Below are 18,107 nucleotides of genomic sequence, written 5' to 3'. Positions count from 1 at the left end.
CGGTCTGAAAAAAGTGGTATCGGTGCATCTCTACTATTAACTATTAGGTAGCGTACAGTTCATTGTTTGTGTTAAGCTAATTTTTGCACACATTTGTGGTTGCCTAGCAACAATTGATAAAAAAACAACAACTGCAAAACACGCTGTCTGATCAGGGCCTTAGGCTGTTATGGGCTTTTTATTCAACCTTTTTCTGAAAATTGCTTGTTTCCCTTTCATTTCAAACTTTCTCACTTAGATGGAGTTTGTGTTGTTACAGAACAACTCACCACATGGGAATCATTTAACAACTAGCATTAAGCTATTAAACCATCCAGAACCAAAAAAGTCCTCATTGCCCTGTGTTGACATCATAGTCACTGCAGCACAACCAAGACTCTCATGGTCTGCTGCAGATGAAGCTTCACCACCAGCGAACCGACTCAGATCGGCCGATAGAGAGAAACTACAGAACAACAGAATTCACTCCAACTGCATGAATAAAACATATCGCTGCAAGACAAAATCCAGCGTTGACTAAAAGTGCAACTAAAACTCGAGTCATCCCTATTGGTGTCTTTGGATAAATAAAACATAAGTTCAGTATATACTGTATTGCAGTGGCTCTGGTAATGTGTTTGCTTCCACTACATGAATAATAATGTCCTAATGTCCAACGGCTGGCAGCAATAAAGTCTGAATAAAATGTAATGCTTCAAGGTTAGTACTGGCTGCCACACCAATCTGAATGGACTGACCTCGTGCTTTTGAACCAACAGATGGTTTTCAAGTTAATTTTTTGTATTTGCTCGGTTTGACACCTGCTCCAGAGGACAATACAGAAAGCTGGTAATAAGCACGATGCAAAAAAAATCCACATGCCATTAAAAATTAAGTTTGGCCAACATAGACTGTTTGCTGGTGTTGTCATGGAAACAAGCATCAGAAAGCCGGTTGCATTATCATGGTAGCAACAACATGACCTTATCAAGCATACCACTGGCCAATATGTGAAAGTTTATGCAAGTAGCCTATTACCTATCCAACATTCTGACTGCTACATTTAACATCATGCAATTTATTTTTTAATGTATGCTTTTAGAAAAAAAGTTTCTCCTCTGCCAACTGTTTGCCAGTTAGCTAACTTTTACTCGTAATACTTCCTTTTTTTGGGCTCCATCCATGGAGGTTTAATTATTTCTGCCTCCAGAGCAGCTCTCTCTCTGACAAATGTTTGCATAACTTAAACTCCAATCTGCCGGAGCGGTATAACAAATCCACCGTCACTTTTATGCCTTGCACTATCCTCTCCCTTGGCATGTGAGGTCATATCGCCTCTGTGCTCTGTGTGCCTGTATGTGCCGACATTATTCACTGTGTGAGCTGGAAATGCTTGATTTTCCCATACCAGTGTGACCGAGATGGAGCTTTAGATTAACTGTACCAGCGAATGAAGTGATTGTGTTCCATGCAAGCCGAGCCTGGCTGTCTGCGGGAGCAGCAGTTTGGTTGGAGGGATTAGTATGAGAGCCTGTTACTCAGGAGATTGGCTGTCTGCTCTGTATCAGCTAATGGGGATCTTAATAAAAAAGAAACCAAATTGAATATCTGTGGGCATAAAGTAGGGGTTAAGAGGCACAGCTAGGCATGTGCTGATAGCTAAATTTAATAGTACGATAATCTTGGCCAAAATAATAACCTTGGTAAGGGATATTATCTCAGTAATTACTTAAAATGAAAAACTTCAAAACAGTGTTAAGAGCTTTTCACATCAGGCTCAGCCCCGGGGTCTCAGATGGTGTCAGTTGAGGCCTATCGTTTCACCTTTAAAGGTAAGAATCCTCACCTTTTGCTCAGGGTTTCAAAAACACTCAACCGCAGACTGAGAGTTAAGGTGGAATTATACTTCTACATCTCAGTATACAGTGGTCAAGTCTGAGGTGCCTCAGGTTTAGGAATTGATTTATATTTCAGATTTCATCCACCACCACAACACTATAGGTAGGTAGAGGCTGTGTAGTGATCTTGCTTTATACCCCCAAGAAACTGTGTTGGAAATGAGTTTGTGAGAACACAACATATGTCCAGTGTGAAAGATTACTGAGCCTTTCTTCAACAACATCAACATTCACTACTCGCATAGGAACAATTGCTAAAAGTACAACAACAAAATATGTTGGTGCCTTCCAAAATAACCCATAATGAGCATTTTCTGATCCGACACTCCTCTGTCACCAGGACGCCACAACCTTGCTTGTCAGTATCCCCCAACAACTGTTACAACTGACTATAAAAATATAATAACTCATATGAATGTTTTGCTGGATTAGAAGTGAGGAGAAAAGAAGAACGGTCCCGTGAACATCCGTTTTCCATTTATACCCATCCGTCTGTCAACGGCCCTGACACTGAACCTGGACTTAAATGTGAATAACCATTGTCTGTGTTTTCAAAGCTGTCTGGGCTAGTTGAAACATGTGGACAAAGAAAATCTAATGAGTTTGAAGGAGAACATTAGAAATAGAGCAGGACTCTCAAAGACAGCGTCCTTGTGGTTTTGAAACAAATAAAGTCCTGAGTGAACAGAGACATAAAGCTTTCATTATAGATGAGACAGAAACCAAAAGAAAAGAGGATGATGCCATTGCCTGGGGATGGCATTGATTTCCAAGAGGACATATTATATTATAATGCTGCCGTGACAAAGGGCTAAACAAGTTGGCAGAATGGCTGGTTATAGATGTATAGAGAAATATCATCTGCAAAATAAATAAATTTGTACAATAAATGAGCATTCAGTTAGCCAGTGGTGTATAACCATACAGTACAAGGAAATTATTTGACCATCCCATCCACAAAATGAGGAAAACTGTCTTTAACTGCAAATTAAATTTGCACTTTGTTCATTTGTACCTTGAATGAGATCTCATACTGTTCTCCTCCCCAGATCTCCAGACCCGTGTCGTATCCTCCCAGCTCCCAGAACCACTTCCTGTCCACAGAAAACAGTCCACCTGCCATCACTGGTGACCTGCGGGACACACAGAATACAACACACACACTCACTACTTGCAGTATATTTTGTACAACAGCTGCACCCAAAATTTTAAATTACATTTGCATGCACAACGGCAGCATCGCTTTCCATTTCTCACTTGCCAAAGAAAACATCGAAATACATGTTAGATTTACTCCCAAACAACTGCAACAGCTAACAAGGTCCTTGAACTCATCACTTTTTTCCGAGTCAAAGGAACAAAGACGGAGAGAGAGAAAGCAAGGAGACAATCAGAAATCATCACTTCTAACAGCTGAAATGTCAAAACGTCTACAGCGGGAACTACTCGAGAGAGAAATAGACGGAGACACAAGCAGGAGCGTATTGATTTCTTAGTCACTTTATAAACTTTATCCTTGAATAATAAATTATAAACTTTATGTGTGGAGCACTTTTTCATAACAGCAGTTTCTAAGTGCTTCACAGTTAATAATGAAAAATGAATAATAGTACACAGCAGATATTTAACATTGACAAAACATAATTAAAAGAAAACCAAAACCAAATGATTTGCAAGCAACAAAATCATAAATATACCAGCCTATAAAAGTGTTTTTTTAAGTTGTATGTGTGGTACAGTCTCAGCTGACCTGACGGGGAGGAAGAGGCAATTCCATGGCGTCGGAGCTAAAACGGTAAAAGCACGGTCCCCCTTTGTTTTGAGCCTGGACCGTTGGATATTTAAGAGCAATCGGTCAGAAGATCTGAGTAATCTTGGTGCAGAGTATTGGGTTATAAGTTGAGATATATAAGAAGGTAAATGCAGGTAAACAGTCCGTATGGAAAGCATTGGCTGAAATGCAATCTTGGAATCCACCGGCTATTATCTGACAATGATTTAGCTTTTTTAAGGAAACGTTTTAGCTTGTAAACTTGCTACTTGGGAAACAATCCAGTCGTACACGTCGTCTCTCAACTCCAACTATAAAATCAATCTTCAATATTCAATATATTCTTATCCGATGTGCATGTATCACCTCAGCGTCTACAGTATATCCCATATACTGAATTCAACCTGAAAGCGCACACAGCAAGAAAGGGTCAATATGTATGAATCACAGACTTTGTTTTTCACGTTTATTTCACTTTTGCAGCAAACTATATTCCTATGATATTGATAAGTTCAATATGTTCACGATATGTTCACATATTGGCGAAATGATTAGTGTTTGAAACAAACTGAACATATAAATTGTCCGCAGAATATTGGATTGTGCTGCAAGAGTGGTTTAAGAGGTTTTTTTATGTATGTATGAAGCTACTGTCCACCACGAGGGAGCAACAAACCTTTCAGCCTACATGATTAAAATCTCAAATGACAAAAAAATAGAAGAAAGAGAGATGGAACAAGAGAACGAAAACAACACACACAGAGACGCAGACGGAGTCAGAGTTCATGTATTTATGATGGCACTATATCTCACCAGATAATGAAGATGCACTGAACAGTGCAGAACCAATTAACCCATTACAGAGCACTGTGGCTTCTGTCTGCTGTGACAAGCTCCGTGCTGCTGAGTGCAGGGCTTGTTAGCTGTTGTATTGCTGCTGCTGTACGTGACTGTAGTTGCTGCACACCTGAGGCTGAAAAATTGGGGCAGCAGGTGCAGACACACACACACATATATATTTGATTTCTTCCAAAGAACCCAACTCTCTCCACCAACCCGATTAATGTAACACTGATCTTCAATCTTCAACAATCAATCAAAAATGTTTCCTATCTTTTGATCCCCCCTTTCCCAAAAGAAAAGCGGTCCTCTTCAGTGCAGAAATATCACAATACACGCTTGCAGGTACACCAGGTTGTCATAGTTACAAGCTTTTCATCGAGGTAGAAGTCGGAGGCAGGCAGCCAGCAGGTAGTCTGCTCTCGCCAAAGTCGTCCCTGAGGAGGATCAATTAAAGGCAAACAGGGCAGCTACTGTACTGTCAGCAGTGAGAAACACTCAGGGCCTTCCCACGCCTCGTGAGCAGTGAGCAAAGATACGAGTCCTGTGGTGATAACAGCCGGGTTTCTGCACTTTTCCTTCTCCAAGGGTGAAAAGGATGAAATGAATCCAGCAGTGATTACTGTACAAACACCTCTGTATTCTCTCCGACTTTCTTCTTTTTGTTTTATGTCTTTTAACACATATGAATCACTCTGGCCGAACAGCGTTGTCTTTAACATTCCTACTTCTTTATAATTAAGGTAAAAACAATTTGGAGTGATGAAAACATTTATGTTTGCTGTGCCCGCTGTGGGTTGAGCTATCCTGATGGGTTTCTAAATGTGTGATAAATGAATGGCTGTGTTTGCTGTGTAATACAATTGACATCATGTCCAATTTACTTTCTCAATGGCAATAATATATATTCACTATCAGCATGTTTACAGACATTTACCAGTTTGCCATGTCATTCCAAAACCATGGGAATTCATTTACTGCTTTTAGAAAGGCTTTCCAACCAGCTTTTTTGGAACTTGGCCGCTGGGATTTGCTCCCATTCAGCCACGGGAGCATTTAGTGAGTCCAGCCACTGATGTTGGGCAAAAAGGCCTGGCTCGCAGTGTTCCAATTCATCCCCAAAGGTATTGGATGGGGTTGAGGTCAGGGCTCTGTGCAGGCCAGTCAAGTTATTTCACACCAAACTGGGTAAAAAACATGTATTCATGAAGCTGGCTTTGTGCATGGGGGCCTTGACTACATTTACATGCACAAATATTCAGTTTTTTTGCCCTGATTCCGAATAAGAAAATAGTTCTACTAAGCTTTTAAATGGCTAATAAAAAATTAATATTCCACTAATATTCATGCATACTCCAATTAAAGTAACCTGTGGTGGACAACCTCCCTCTTTCATTTCTTCAACCACCTTCCTGAAAAGGTCGGCGTTGCGATATTTGTGCATATCCAAAACCTGTTGATATCCAAGTCTTTCATAATGTTTAAAACTAGATGTGTTTCTCCTTTCCGACCAGAAATGTGGGCTTTTCTTTTGAGCATGCATCTCTGCAAACTGTCAGCAAGTTGAATTGTGTACAACGCGCAGAGCTGGTCATAAACAGGGAAGAGGCCGTGTGTCACAAACTGCCATAAAACCCCCAATTGAGACGCATATTCCGAATGTACCAAACTGTTGCCACAAAGTTGGAAGCACACTATATGGACCATTGTTCATACACTTTGGGCCATATAGTGTAGAAGCACTAAACTAAGTTGTATCAAGCAACAAGTCAAACAATTTCCTCCAGAGATGTTTCCATGTTTCGTGCTTTGCTTTTACCTTCATAACAACAACAGCTACAGTCTTCAGTTCTGTTATGCACATACATTAGAAAAAATAAATAAACATGAAGCCTAAAAGATGCTTTTTGTCACCGTTATGAGTGAAACATGGTCAACAATGTAATGGTAAATGGTAACAAAAATAAAACAAAATGCAAAAAATACTTGGTTAGATTTAGTAAAAAACATCATGGATTGACATAAAAGGACTACGTTTGATACATGATTAAGCTACAAACGTCAATTAAAATCAGTGAAGGTTAACATTTAGTTTCACATGGGACACAAACAGCGGTCTGTTTAGGCAAAGTCCTGTGTTTGTTTGACCCATCCAAAGCATCTTCCTCCTCGGTACGTAGAGTTCCGCGGACTACCATTACAAACGTATAGGCTTCCCTCGAAACGTAATTCACAATGCAGTTAAATTGTATGGGAACGTCATTTTTAGGAGACGGGGCTCGGTGTAGACTAATATGAACTGAAGTGAGATTTGATCAGATATAGGCATGTGTGTGGACAGGGTGCTAGATTCTCACTGGCTGGAAGACTTTAATGTGAAACAGCTGCAGTCAGATTACACGACAGCGTTCGACTTTGTCTGGAATAATAACCCACTGCTCTACAAATTGTTCTAAATCTATATTAGTGTATACTTGAGCACAAAGGAACAATTTGAGTCATTGCAAAGGGAATGGACTTAATTACCACTGAGACAAAGTGAAGCAAAGGAGTAGATGGAGATTTAGAAACTTCAGCTTGTGTGTGTTGTGTAGATTAAAAAACTCCTATTGCAGTAACAAACATACTGTGTAGCTATAATTACCCTCAGAAATGATATAATTGTCCATTGTGCACACACACATGCACTTCTTCCTTCCTCCCTTCCCCCACTGCCACACCGGACAAGAGGCAACGAGGAGCAGGTGAAGGCCATTTGGATTTAATTAGCTGTCTCCAACACCAAAATGTTCTGCTCTTACTGATAAAGTGACCAAAGCCTACAGTATGCAGATTATTGATACAGAAAAAAAGAATCACAAATGGGCATCTGGCACATGTACGTAGGTGTTACACATGTAAAGTGCTGTGGTACAACAGTGTGGCTGCAAGTAGGAGAACCACTGAGCATGATGTTTAATTCATGTGTTGACACAGTGTCTACAGTTAGAAGAGCGCTGCAGTGCACCAGTGAAGTGGCTGCTCAGGGGGTGTTTGACTTCCACTGTACTGCCTGTTTTACGAGCACATGGACGTGCAGGGCTCCAAAAAAGCAATAAAACACTCAGCCTGTCCCCTCCTACACACATCTGAAACATAAAGTGAGGTGGTGAGTTTACTGTTTATGTACTTATCAGAGATATACTTAACAGTACTTAAGTATACTTTGCTTGTATTGACAAGTATACAGAAAAGTCTGAGTATATTTGGCTTATGCTTACTTTTTGATAGAGCAGCCTATTGGCCTATTACTTTTTTTTAATCGCATCACAAAATATCAATTCAAATAGCAAAGGTCTCTTTATGTAATATATAAATCATTGGCTATAAATAAAGGGTACTTTCATAAACTAAAAAGGGGCTACAAGTGTATAACTAGTAAACTAACAGTATACCTATAGGTTCACTTTTAGTATAGTTCATATTATAGTTGCAGTACAAAATACAACTAGGATGTAAACTAGTTGTGTACTCAAAGTTTACTACTCTTACATTTAAATTATACTTAAAAGTATTCTTTTATTAACTAAAAAGTGGGCCAATTTAGTCCCAAGAAGGATTGAAGTAGTACACTTACAAGTATACTACTAGGACACTGATTTAAGTATACTTATTACATAAAGTATACTTGGGATTATACTTGAACTATACTTAAGTTTACATTATAAAATAAACCTGAAGTATACTTCTTTTTTGTAAGGGTAGTGAGACTGAGCTGAAGTGTTCATCCCCATGAGTAAAGTCTGTTGGAGGCTACGACACCGAAGATACCATCACTGATAGACAATATGATTTTTATCTAAGTCACTCACTCGAAGGGTTCACTGGGGTCGTCCTTCTGCAGCTCCGGAGGGATGGGGATCCGTTTGTAGTACATTTCCCAGTCGAACGCCCCTCGCATGGCGTCCCCCGCCTGCGTGTCGTAGCCGAAGTTGTCGTGGTCGATCACGTCGATCATCGGACACACGATGGTCTTCCTGTTCTGGGCGATTCGGTCTGAGAGACACAGAGGAAGACAAAAAATAAAGTTATACCACTGATTTTCAATGGAGAACCAAAGCAAACACAAGCAAGGATTTAACGTTACTGGACTTATGTATTGTGTGTCCTTCATCTACAGTAGTAAAGGAGGAAGTCAGTGGGTGCACAGGAAGATAGATTGTGTGTGTTCGTGCACTACGCTCCTTTTCTCACTCAGCTCTCGACACATGTCAGACGCAGATCGACCGTCTTAAAAAGGTTCGCCAGCGTGTTGACTCCGTGAAAGACACCCACTCTGAATATATTCTCTGAAAAGTTCAGCTTCTGTTTGAATCATTTCTTAGAGCAAGTCTAGCCTCATCTCCAAGCTCATCTCTGGAACATTTTCAAGGTAACTTGTGAATGAGGGTGCAGACGTGCAGTTTGTCTGACTGGATGACATTTGGATGAAGTTCTGTACTGTAGGTGCCTGCTCCTTTATGACTGATTTTCCCCCCCTCTTTTGAATTGGAAATCATAGATCATTACAGATTATTATATTGTTGTCACACGTGATGCAAACCTGCATGTAAAATGAAATTGTCACACCCTCCTTACCCTCTCTTCGTTATTAATATTCCAAGTGTCACAACGTGTTGTAATGCAAACAACGGCCGCCTGTTTATGTCACGCACCGGCAGACACTCATTCTGCTCTAAGTATTGTGTGAACAGCTTGACATAGAGGTAACGTGGGTCATGCAGTTTGTTGTTAAAATGGTAACATGTGGGATGGCGCCATGCTGGGAGACAGAGCCGAACATGGGTCCCTAATGGAAAAAGGGTAATTGAGAAAGTGAGACTGTTTGTGAGCAAGTCCATCAGCCAGATGAGGAAGCGCTTAGTCTCACAGCAGGGGTGGTGTGGGTGTTTGTGTGTGTGTGTGTGTGTGTTTGTTTATGTTTGTTTGTGTGCGCTGTCACTTCAATCTGCTGAGAGAGGACCTTGAGATTGAGGACATTATATTTAAAGAGAGGGCATATTGGAAAATGAAAATCTTTTGGAAAGAGGACATTTTTAATATGAAAATTTTTTTCTGGTTAAGTGAGGACATTTTGAGAAGGTGAAGACGGTGGACAACAACCATGATGGTCAGGTGGAAGTGGTTCTTTTTTGCGTGTTTTTGTGAGGCAACGTATGAGGCGGACAAAGAAGAGGACATTGCCGGTGACTGTGAATACATGCTGGAGTGTCTGCTTTCTTCAAGAGGAGAGATATTTGGTGCAGATAACATGGGAAGTTCAACATTTATTAATTGAAGCTATTATAATTAATTGAACTGACATTCTCTGTTGCTTTGTTCATTTCTGTGAATCAAACTATTTAACGTATCTTCATGCAACGCTTCGTATGATATCTTACAAAAAGTTATTACTCAATTTCGTGCGTTTTCTTACGAGCGTCGAGCAACATGTGTACATTTTCGCTTGTTAGATGCATACAATCTTTTTTTTAAATAAACTTCCGTCTTCACAGGAAACAACTTGGTTAGGGTTAGACAACAAAACTACTTAGTTAGCTTTAGGAAAAGATTGTGGTTTTGGGTTAAAATAACTCTGGAAGTGGCGTATATTAAGTTCAGATGTTACATGACAAACAATTCAACGCTGACTTCTGGTTTCACACGGGGTATGAACACCAGTCTGCTGGGCAAAAGTCAGGTGTTTTTAGACCCGCCCATCCACCCCAACCTCCTCCCTACGCAGCGTTTGCCGCTCTTTATACTTCCTGGTTCACAATTACGTGGATAACATACAAATTAATTTTGTGGAATATATTGCAGTGCATTACTTTTAGTAAGTATAGCTATGAACGGTGTATGAGAACAGCCTGAACTATTAAATGCCCCTGAAGGACAATGTGCCTTAAGTTAGCTGCAGTTAAGGAAGGTTCAAACCTTAGCAACTAGTTGTTACCTACAGCTAATGTAACTACTGCTAATGTAGGTAACGCTAATTGTAAAGTTGTGGGTAATGAATTCAAGTTGTTCTTTTATCTGCCCGTTTGAAGCTGAAAAAGCTGAGAAAAAGATGTCAGTCAGCTGTGATAAACTTTACATTCTTACATATCTTAGCAGTGATTTTGATGTAGCTAACAATGTATATGACTGTTTGTGTTCCTCACCCAGCAGTGGAGGCAGCCAGTTGGAGTTGGCTTCACAGTGGGAGTCCAGGAAGGTGATGACTTCCCCTTTAGCGGCGCCGGCTCCCAGCAGGCGAGTCCTGATCAGCCCCTCCCTCTTCTTGGTCCTCAGGATGCGAACCTTCGGCATCCGCATCATGTACTCCTCCAGCGCCGCCTTTAGGTGCTCTGCATAGAGGGGGGGGATACAGGATGATCGTTACTGAAGTGCAGAAGTTACTTGACAAATAAGTCACTTCTGGTTTCACACGGGACACGAACAGCGGTCTTTTGGGTGTAAGTATGGTGTTTTTTAGACAGACCCTTCCACCCCGACCCCCTTCACTGTTACATGGATTATATACAAAATGATTATGTGGGTTATGTAGGAATTATAGTGAATTACTTTTCATAGGTATAGCTACAGTGAATAAGAACAGCCTAAATATCTGGCATCACACATAGGAAACAACATTGTTGACCCAGAATTAAAGGGACATAACTGATTTTAGGAACTTGGGATGGACTTTTCCTTTGAAGTGTGTCTGTTTAGTTGTATTTACAGCATAGGTGTAGCAGTGCAGTGGTTACTGCAGTACCCTGTGATAGACTGGCAGCCTGTCCAAGGCGTACCTTGCCTCTTGCCCGCTGCATGCTGGCAGTTGGGAAAGGCTCCAGCCCCCCGCAACCCTGCACACGATAAGCTGTTGTCTAGAAAGTGGATTGATGCTTATACTGCAGCAGCGGTGAAGGACAGATTCAGGATGGGGAACTTTTTAAACAACAAAAGTCGTACAGGTCCCTCAATGCCTTTACATAATACACCTCAACCAGAACTTTTCTTCAGTTTTCTGCCTGTGGGATTTTTACATTTTCAATGCAGACAGACAGAACATTAAACCTCACAGGCAATGAATCAGACTGACAAGCTGCAGAAAAGTGTGGCTTTATTGATGCAGGACATGTTTTAAAAAAGAATAAAGTAATGAATGGTAGTTATATTCAATGCATTCTCATCCCAACTCGTCACATAGCGCTGCTTTGTCACGCCCCTTGGCATTAAAACCACTAGTTACCCTTGGAGTCACTTTAAGAATAGGCAACACAACCACTATAGTTAGGTTTAGGAAACGGGACACTAACGAAAAGCTGATTGTAACGCGAAGCACGGGACACAAACAACTGTCTTGGGATGAAAGCCCTGTGTTTGTTGGACCCATCCACCTCCCCTCCTGCCTGCCTATCGTGTGTTTTTATCTCTTTAAACCACATCACCCCACTCCCGGCGCAATTTCTCGGAGCATTTACTGTTATAAACATTGGTAGAAGAGACACAGTTCTCTGTTTGCAGATGAAAAGCTTTATGCAATTAGTTATTTTCCATGTACGGTTTGACGGTAGGGTTAAACTTGATACTCTTGTAAAAATGGTGCAAAACTATCAAGTGTCAATTAGGGAGGATGTTGCAGCCTCCCCTCGTGTATTTTGGAGGTGAAAATTAGATTTTTCTTTTTCAACATTAAAATATATTTGTTTTGAGGATAGCAGCGTGAGCCCCGAGTGCTCCGCAGCGGTTTGTAAAGAAATCATCCTGAAGCAGTCAAAACATGAACTATAACGTTGACAGATTCTTTACAAAAAGCCAGAATACTGCCTGTTGACGAGAGCAGAGAGAGAGAAACTATGACAAGTTAAAAGGTTGACATTTTAACTTCATCTGTTGGAAACTTTGTCTACTTTCATGCCAGTTGCAGATTTAACTTGGCTGAAGTTGACCGAGAGTAAGAGACGACTTGCGTTGCAAATTACTCGACGGCCTTGCCTCCCCCTTATGTCAAAGTGGGTGTCAATTTTTACAACTTCGATGAGAGGATGAAGCGGAACTACTTGTCAACTTGACTGAATATGCTGCATTTCTGTGTTGCATTTGTTTTCGTGTTGTGTTTTTGACTTTGCTTTGTTTCTGTATTTGCAGCATGTTCGCTGTTAATGTATTTGTTTTGGCTTTTTCCAGCACTTCAAATTTACATCTTTTCTGAAGCTGCAGCACGTTTCTCCCAATGGAAATCTTTTGGGCCATTGTAACACGGTTGCCCTTCTCAGCCACCGTAATGGAGGCACAGTTGTTTATCCTTGATGGATATTACACTGCTAGCTCTACAAAGAGCTATGATATCTGTGTGTTCTGGTTAGGCTGAGTTACGACCTCATGTATGATTCTTGGCAGGGATATGTACATTCATTCTCACTCAGTTCAGATGCTGTTTGTAATCACACCGTGTCCACTGCGCTGCATGAGGATGCAGGTTTAGTGTTGCACACTGAAACAAGACTTCAATACCGCAATCAGTTCAGCAAATAACCAACTGTCACCTCAACCTTCAAGCTGAGTGTTTGTGATGCTGTTTAAAGCCATCACTCTCATTTTTTTTTTTTTATCTCTTATCGTCTTCCTCTATATCACCCCATCAAAAACGAATCCCAAATCTAATCCCTCCATCACCGATTTTCAGATTTATGTGAAGTCTGTCTCTCCTTCACAGATCCTCTCTGACCCCAGTGAAGGTCAACCATCTTTATTTTTCCGTCGCTGTGTTTATTGCGTCGCACAGCAGCCGACCTACACGCTGTAAAGTATGACATTGCAACAAGGGCGGGAGGGCTCCGTAAGGTCGGCGCCAAACTGCGTGGAAAAGGCGAGCTGCCCTCCCGTTTGCTCCTGCAATAAATCAGCCCATTAAAAAAGTGACCATTACGAGCAGTGACTCCGGCTCTTTATAAACGCTCACCCTACACAAAGTGACGCTTACATCATCCCGCTAATGACAGGAAGCGAGGCAAAATTAATCAACGAACGTTTCGCCCTGCGTGTGAAGAGAGCTTGTATGGGGAGAGGTGAGGGAGAAAGATCAGAGCATTTAATTATGATTGGTTAATTTTCGCTGAATAAATTGGAATACTGCTCACAATGTTTACCAAAAGCAAGGAGGCAATTAATCACGCTAATGAGAGCGAGCTGATGTCGGCAAACACATTAGTCTTTATTAAAATGTGAAGCGGAGGAGATTGGAGGGCTGAGGCGTCATAGATGTCGGGGTCATTTCACAGCGTGGAGCAGAGGGATGAATCGCTCATCACACACACCAGGTTGATGATATAAATCCAGGCCATTTATTCAGCACAGACTAGACTCCACCTCAACTCCCAATATACCATCAATCCCTTTCTGTTTATTCATCTCCCTGCAGTACGTCACTCACTTATTCCTCCTGTGGACGGTGCTGGAGCGGCCCGGCCTTCTTTCATCTGCTCACACGGGGCTGTTCTCAAACATGAATTAGCGGTTAGCAGATGAAAGGCACGGCGGTTGGCCTCAGGCACTTGTCAAAGTGTCTGTGTTAATTTCAGATGTCATTGATAACGTGAGTTTTTTAGCTTTATGCATGTCCCGTGAATTGAAATCACTCCTGATAACTGGAGTGTTTACAGGTGCAGTTAGTCAACTCAAGCCTTTCATGACATCATAAACACCTTAACTGCAAAATGTCCCTCAGCTTGTTATACTTGTGTGGACTCATAATATATCCTCATACTGTCTGTCCGCAATTTCTGAATATGGGCTGTGTGTGTTTCTCCGTATATTGAGCATTTTGATAGTTTAACAGTATTTATAAAGCACTGAAACCTGCTTTATAATATAAAAGACATGAAAATCTCACCCTTTACAATATGGGACATGCAAGTTTGTAAATATATATCAACATTAAAATTTATTAAATGCTTTAATCTGTATTAACTAATGACAAAAGTGATATGAGCTGTTTGGGATTACAAGTGGGCTTCCTGCATGAAATGAACACAATCTTATAGGTTCCCACACACACAGACACACACACACATTTCCACCACAAACATCTCATCCTCGCTAATGCATTATAAAAAAAATAAAAATAAATTAGCATCGTTGAGACACAGCGATCCAACGTGGCACACTGAGCTGGGTGGTGGATTAATCCCAAGATGCTCTGGCACGCCACCAAGGACTGGAGCTGCTCGTTTATTCCCTCAGCAAAAATATTCCAATGCCCTTGTGAACTCCATCACACTCTGTCAATTCCTGCTGCAGCTCAAATTTGTGCTTCTATCGTTAAAAAAAGGGTTCTCGAGGGAGTGATTGAGCATGTTGTAGGTCAGCGTTTGCCGCATTGTTAGCAACAGGGAGGTTAGGGAGGTGCGTGACAAACCGATGACGTCAAGCTTCAGCATACTTGCGCATAAAACTCATCGTTAATACCTTCACCAGCACAGTCCAGTAACATCACATTACTGCAAGACTGAGATATCCAAACTCCCTCGCTTGAGGCAGCAACTCATTCCCAACCTGAAGTGGTCAATTCACTGCTTACTCTGACAGTTTTTTATTCTAATTAAAGGAAAGACGGCATACAAGAACGGACTGCCGTTAACTCATTATGTCAAGTATAAATCCAGCTATATATTCGGCTGTAAAACGTTCCATTGTGTGCTGCAGGTTACAGGTCGATGAAGCCAGTAGAACAACATCATCTGCAAAAGTAGAGATGCAATCCTGAGGCAAACCAAATCCGACAACCTTCACTTTGTGAAAATCAAAAAACAGACAATCGTGACAAGGACCAGCCTTGGCAGAGTCCAGTGTGTTAAACCAAGATGTTAAAAGTCAGGAAAAACAGAGGTGGCAAAAGACAACTTACATGGTTTACTGTACATTATTCTTTAGAAATTTGGAGACTTCCATATCCTAAGTTCAACATTGAGACAGGGAAAACCAACAAAGAGACCTGCAAGAGGAGACGAGAGACACTTTCAAGGGCACAACCCGGGACAGATGATGATGTACAATGAAGACATTTCTTAAATCATGTTTTGTGGTTCGTGTGATTGAAATTAAATAAGCCAAAGGTGTTGAAGAAATTGAAGGCTTGTCTTATGCTTTCATTTAGGATGATATTGTGAAGTAGAGGAACAGAGAGACTATAGGGGAGAAGAAACAAAGAAAAGCATTAAAATATGTCTTGATGCATGTCTAAATAAACATGTGAAGGTCCAAACTAAGCAGTCGTTGTGGATGGTGAAAATATTGTGGATTGTGTTTCTTAACCTTTAAAAGGTTTTCCACCCAGAGACGCTACCCCTGAGTAGATCTCCGAATTGTAGCTCTATAACAGAGTTTCACTGATAGATTGTATCTATGCTAAGTTTGAACTCCAGAGTTCAGACCAGTAGAGATAATTAAATCCCTATTGTTCGCTGATTTTCTAAATATACGCTCTTTCTAAAACCGCACATCAAATAAATATGCATGAGTGAAAAAAACATTGAACAAAGAACAAAAACAAGGAATAATGAACCGTAGAGGAAGAAATACTTAAAACTGTCAAGGGTGAGAGGTTGAACCTGCAACCTCAGTGACTTCTTTTTTTTCTATCTGATCCCAATGTACTGATGAACACATCTTTGTCTGCCTTTGTTGACTTGAGAAGTGTGTGTGCTGTATCTTAACCTTGAAACAGCCAGGAGCCGGGCTGGTTTTCTATTTGAATTTCACACGGGGACACCAATAGCGGTCTCCTGGACGAAAGCCTTGTGTTGGGATCGGGATGGGAACTCTGATTTCCGTGGACTATCATTACAAACATATTTGTGATACGTAAAAAACAAATCAGAGACAAAATGTATTTCCCTGGAAACGTAATTCACAATGCAGTTTTGTTGTATGAGACAGTATATTGTATACTACTCCGGCACTAATACAGTATGACTATAGGTCCTCTATTACAAACCACTGAATGCATTTATAATTGAGAATGCAAACACTATTTTCCACAGGTGTGTCTGGTATCACTATGGGTCAATCTTATACCGGTGGGTCTATGCAAGTGCTGACTTCACTCCTCACATAAATTCAAATTCAGTCTCATCCCATTTTTGCAATGATTGTGGTGGACATGGATAAAATCAAAGTTCACTGAAAAAAATTTAACTGGACATCCTCGTACCCATTAGTGCACTGGAGTTCTGATCAGAGACATGTGAATTTGCTCAGTGGCTTTTAAATGAAGCTCCAGATGACATTTTCTAACGCAGAAGCCGATAACTACATCGCCAAAGCTACAGAAGACAACATTTATTTTGTCCTCACACAGAGAAAACGTGACTCGTCTGATCCGCTCCCCTTCAGAAAGAGTTTGAATCGATCAGCTCCCTCTGAAGGCTCAACATCTCTAAATGGCAACACTTAATTAGCTCCTTTTGTCCTCTGTCGTCTGTCTCCCTCTCAACCTCCCTCTTCATATCACTCTCTCCCTCGTCTCTCCGTCACACTTCACTGAGCACCATTATCTCATTATCTCCCTACACCCTCAGTAACATACACAGACAGACACACACACACACACACACACACACACACACACACACACTGGGCATGAATGAATAAACATGCTGAACTTTGTTCAGTCTCTCTGCTCTGCTGCCTCTCTCTGTTGCTCCGTTCTTTGCTTCCATCGCAGTCCGTTCCACAAATCGTCTCTTATCTCCTCATCAATGCCACATCCTCTCTCCGCTCTCATTGTGTCGATGGTTTGGCTGCTGGTGTTGATAAGACTGTTCAAAGTAGCTCTGCGCTGCTGACAGCAGCTTTCTCAGGCAGCCAAAGCAACTTAATCATTAATAAAACTGTCCTGAAACTAAATCAGTCCATTACGTACCTGGTAGAAACTGTGTTTACAGTAGGTATTTTTATTTATTTATACGCAAGTTCGTCCATCAATCACAAACACTTTGCTCCAGAGCAAGATGTTCTATCTTTACAATTACTGGCCAGATTGCTATGACAATTACTGTGAATATTCATGGTCCACAGAGGATGACTCCTGATGAGGTGACCCCTTACATTTCATCTACCACCACCAGATCGACATTTGTCCACAATCAAAAATATGTCTTTTACAAGATATCACGGAAAATGTACATGAAACTTGCCGTGGACATTCTTGGTCTCCAGAGGATGCATCCTAATGGCTTTAGCGCTTTGATTACTTTTCCTCCTGAGCCACTATCAAGCCAAAATTTCCAATTGTACAAACACAAATTTCAAAATGTAATGGTCATCTCCAGAGGTTGAACCCTTTACATTTTAGACACTCCAGGGACTTTCCTGTAGAGCTCATTTCAAGCCAAACTATCAACTTCACAAATGGCATATCTCATACTATCTCTCAAATAAACAGATCACAATGAAATGCACTAAAAAAACAGGAATAATCCACATAGGATGAACCCTCTGATTTAAATGAGTGTATGACGTTACGTCTGGTGCCACCTTCAGAAATCTGATCATTTGAAAAAGTCAGAAAATTAAGCCAGCAGGTTTTAGGAAATTATCCAGTATTATTTGTT

The 18,107-nt window shown here is 40.9% G+C and overlaps 1 protein-coding gene across 2 annotated transcripts in view; it reads right to left on the bottom strand.

Moving 5' to 3' along the window:
• Positions 1-18,107, bottom strand: part of LOC119476275 (polypeptide N-acetylgalactosaminyltransferase 10-like) — a 65,958-nt gene that overhangs the window by 9,446 nt on the left and 38,405 nt on the right. For both annotated transcript variants that reach the window (XM_037749653.1, XM_037749654.1), the window contains exons 5-7: positions 10,671-10,856; positions 8,340-8,523; positions 2,893-3,010 (exon numbers count right to left, since the gene is read on the bottom strand). In XM_037749653.1, the coding sequence (XP_037605581.1) occupies positions 2,893-3,010; positions 8,340-8,523; positions 10,671-10,856 (488 nt within the window). The remainder of the gene's footprint in view (positions 1-2,892; positions 3,011-8,339; positions 8,524-10,670; positions 10,857-18,107) is intronic.

This window comes from Sebastes umbrosus, chromosome 17, assembly GCF_015220745.1.
Source record: "Sebastes umbrosus isolate fSebUmb1 chromosome 17, fSebUmb1.pri, whole genome shotgun sequence".
Taxonomy (NCBI): Eukaryota; Metazoa; Chordata; class Actinopteri; order Perciformes; family Sebastidae; genus Sebastes; species Sebastes umbrosus.
The sequence above is the reverse complement of the archived record's forward strand: the minus strand, read 5'-3'. Positions and strand labels throughout refer to the sequence as shown.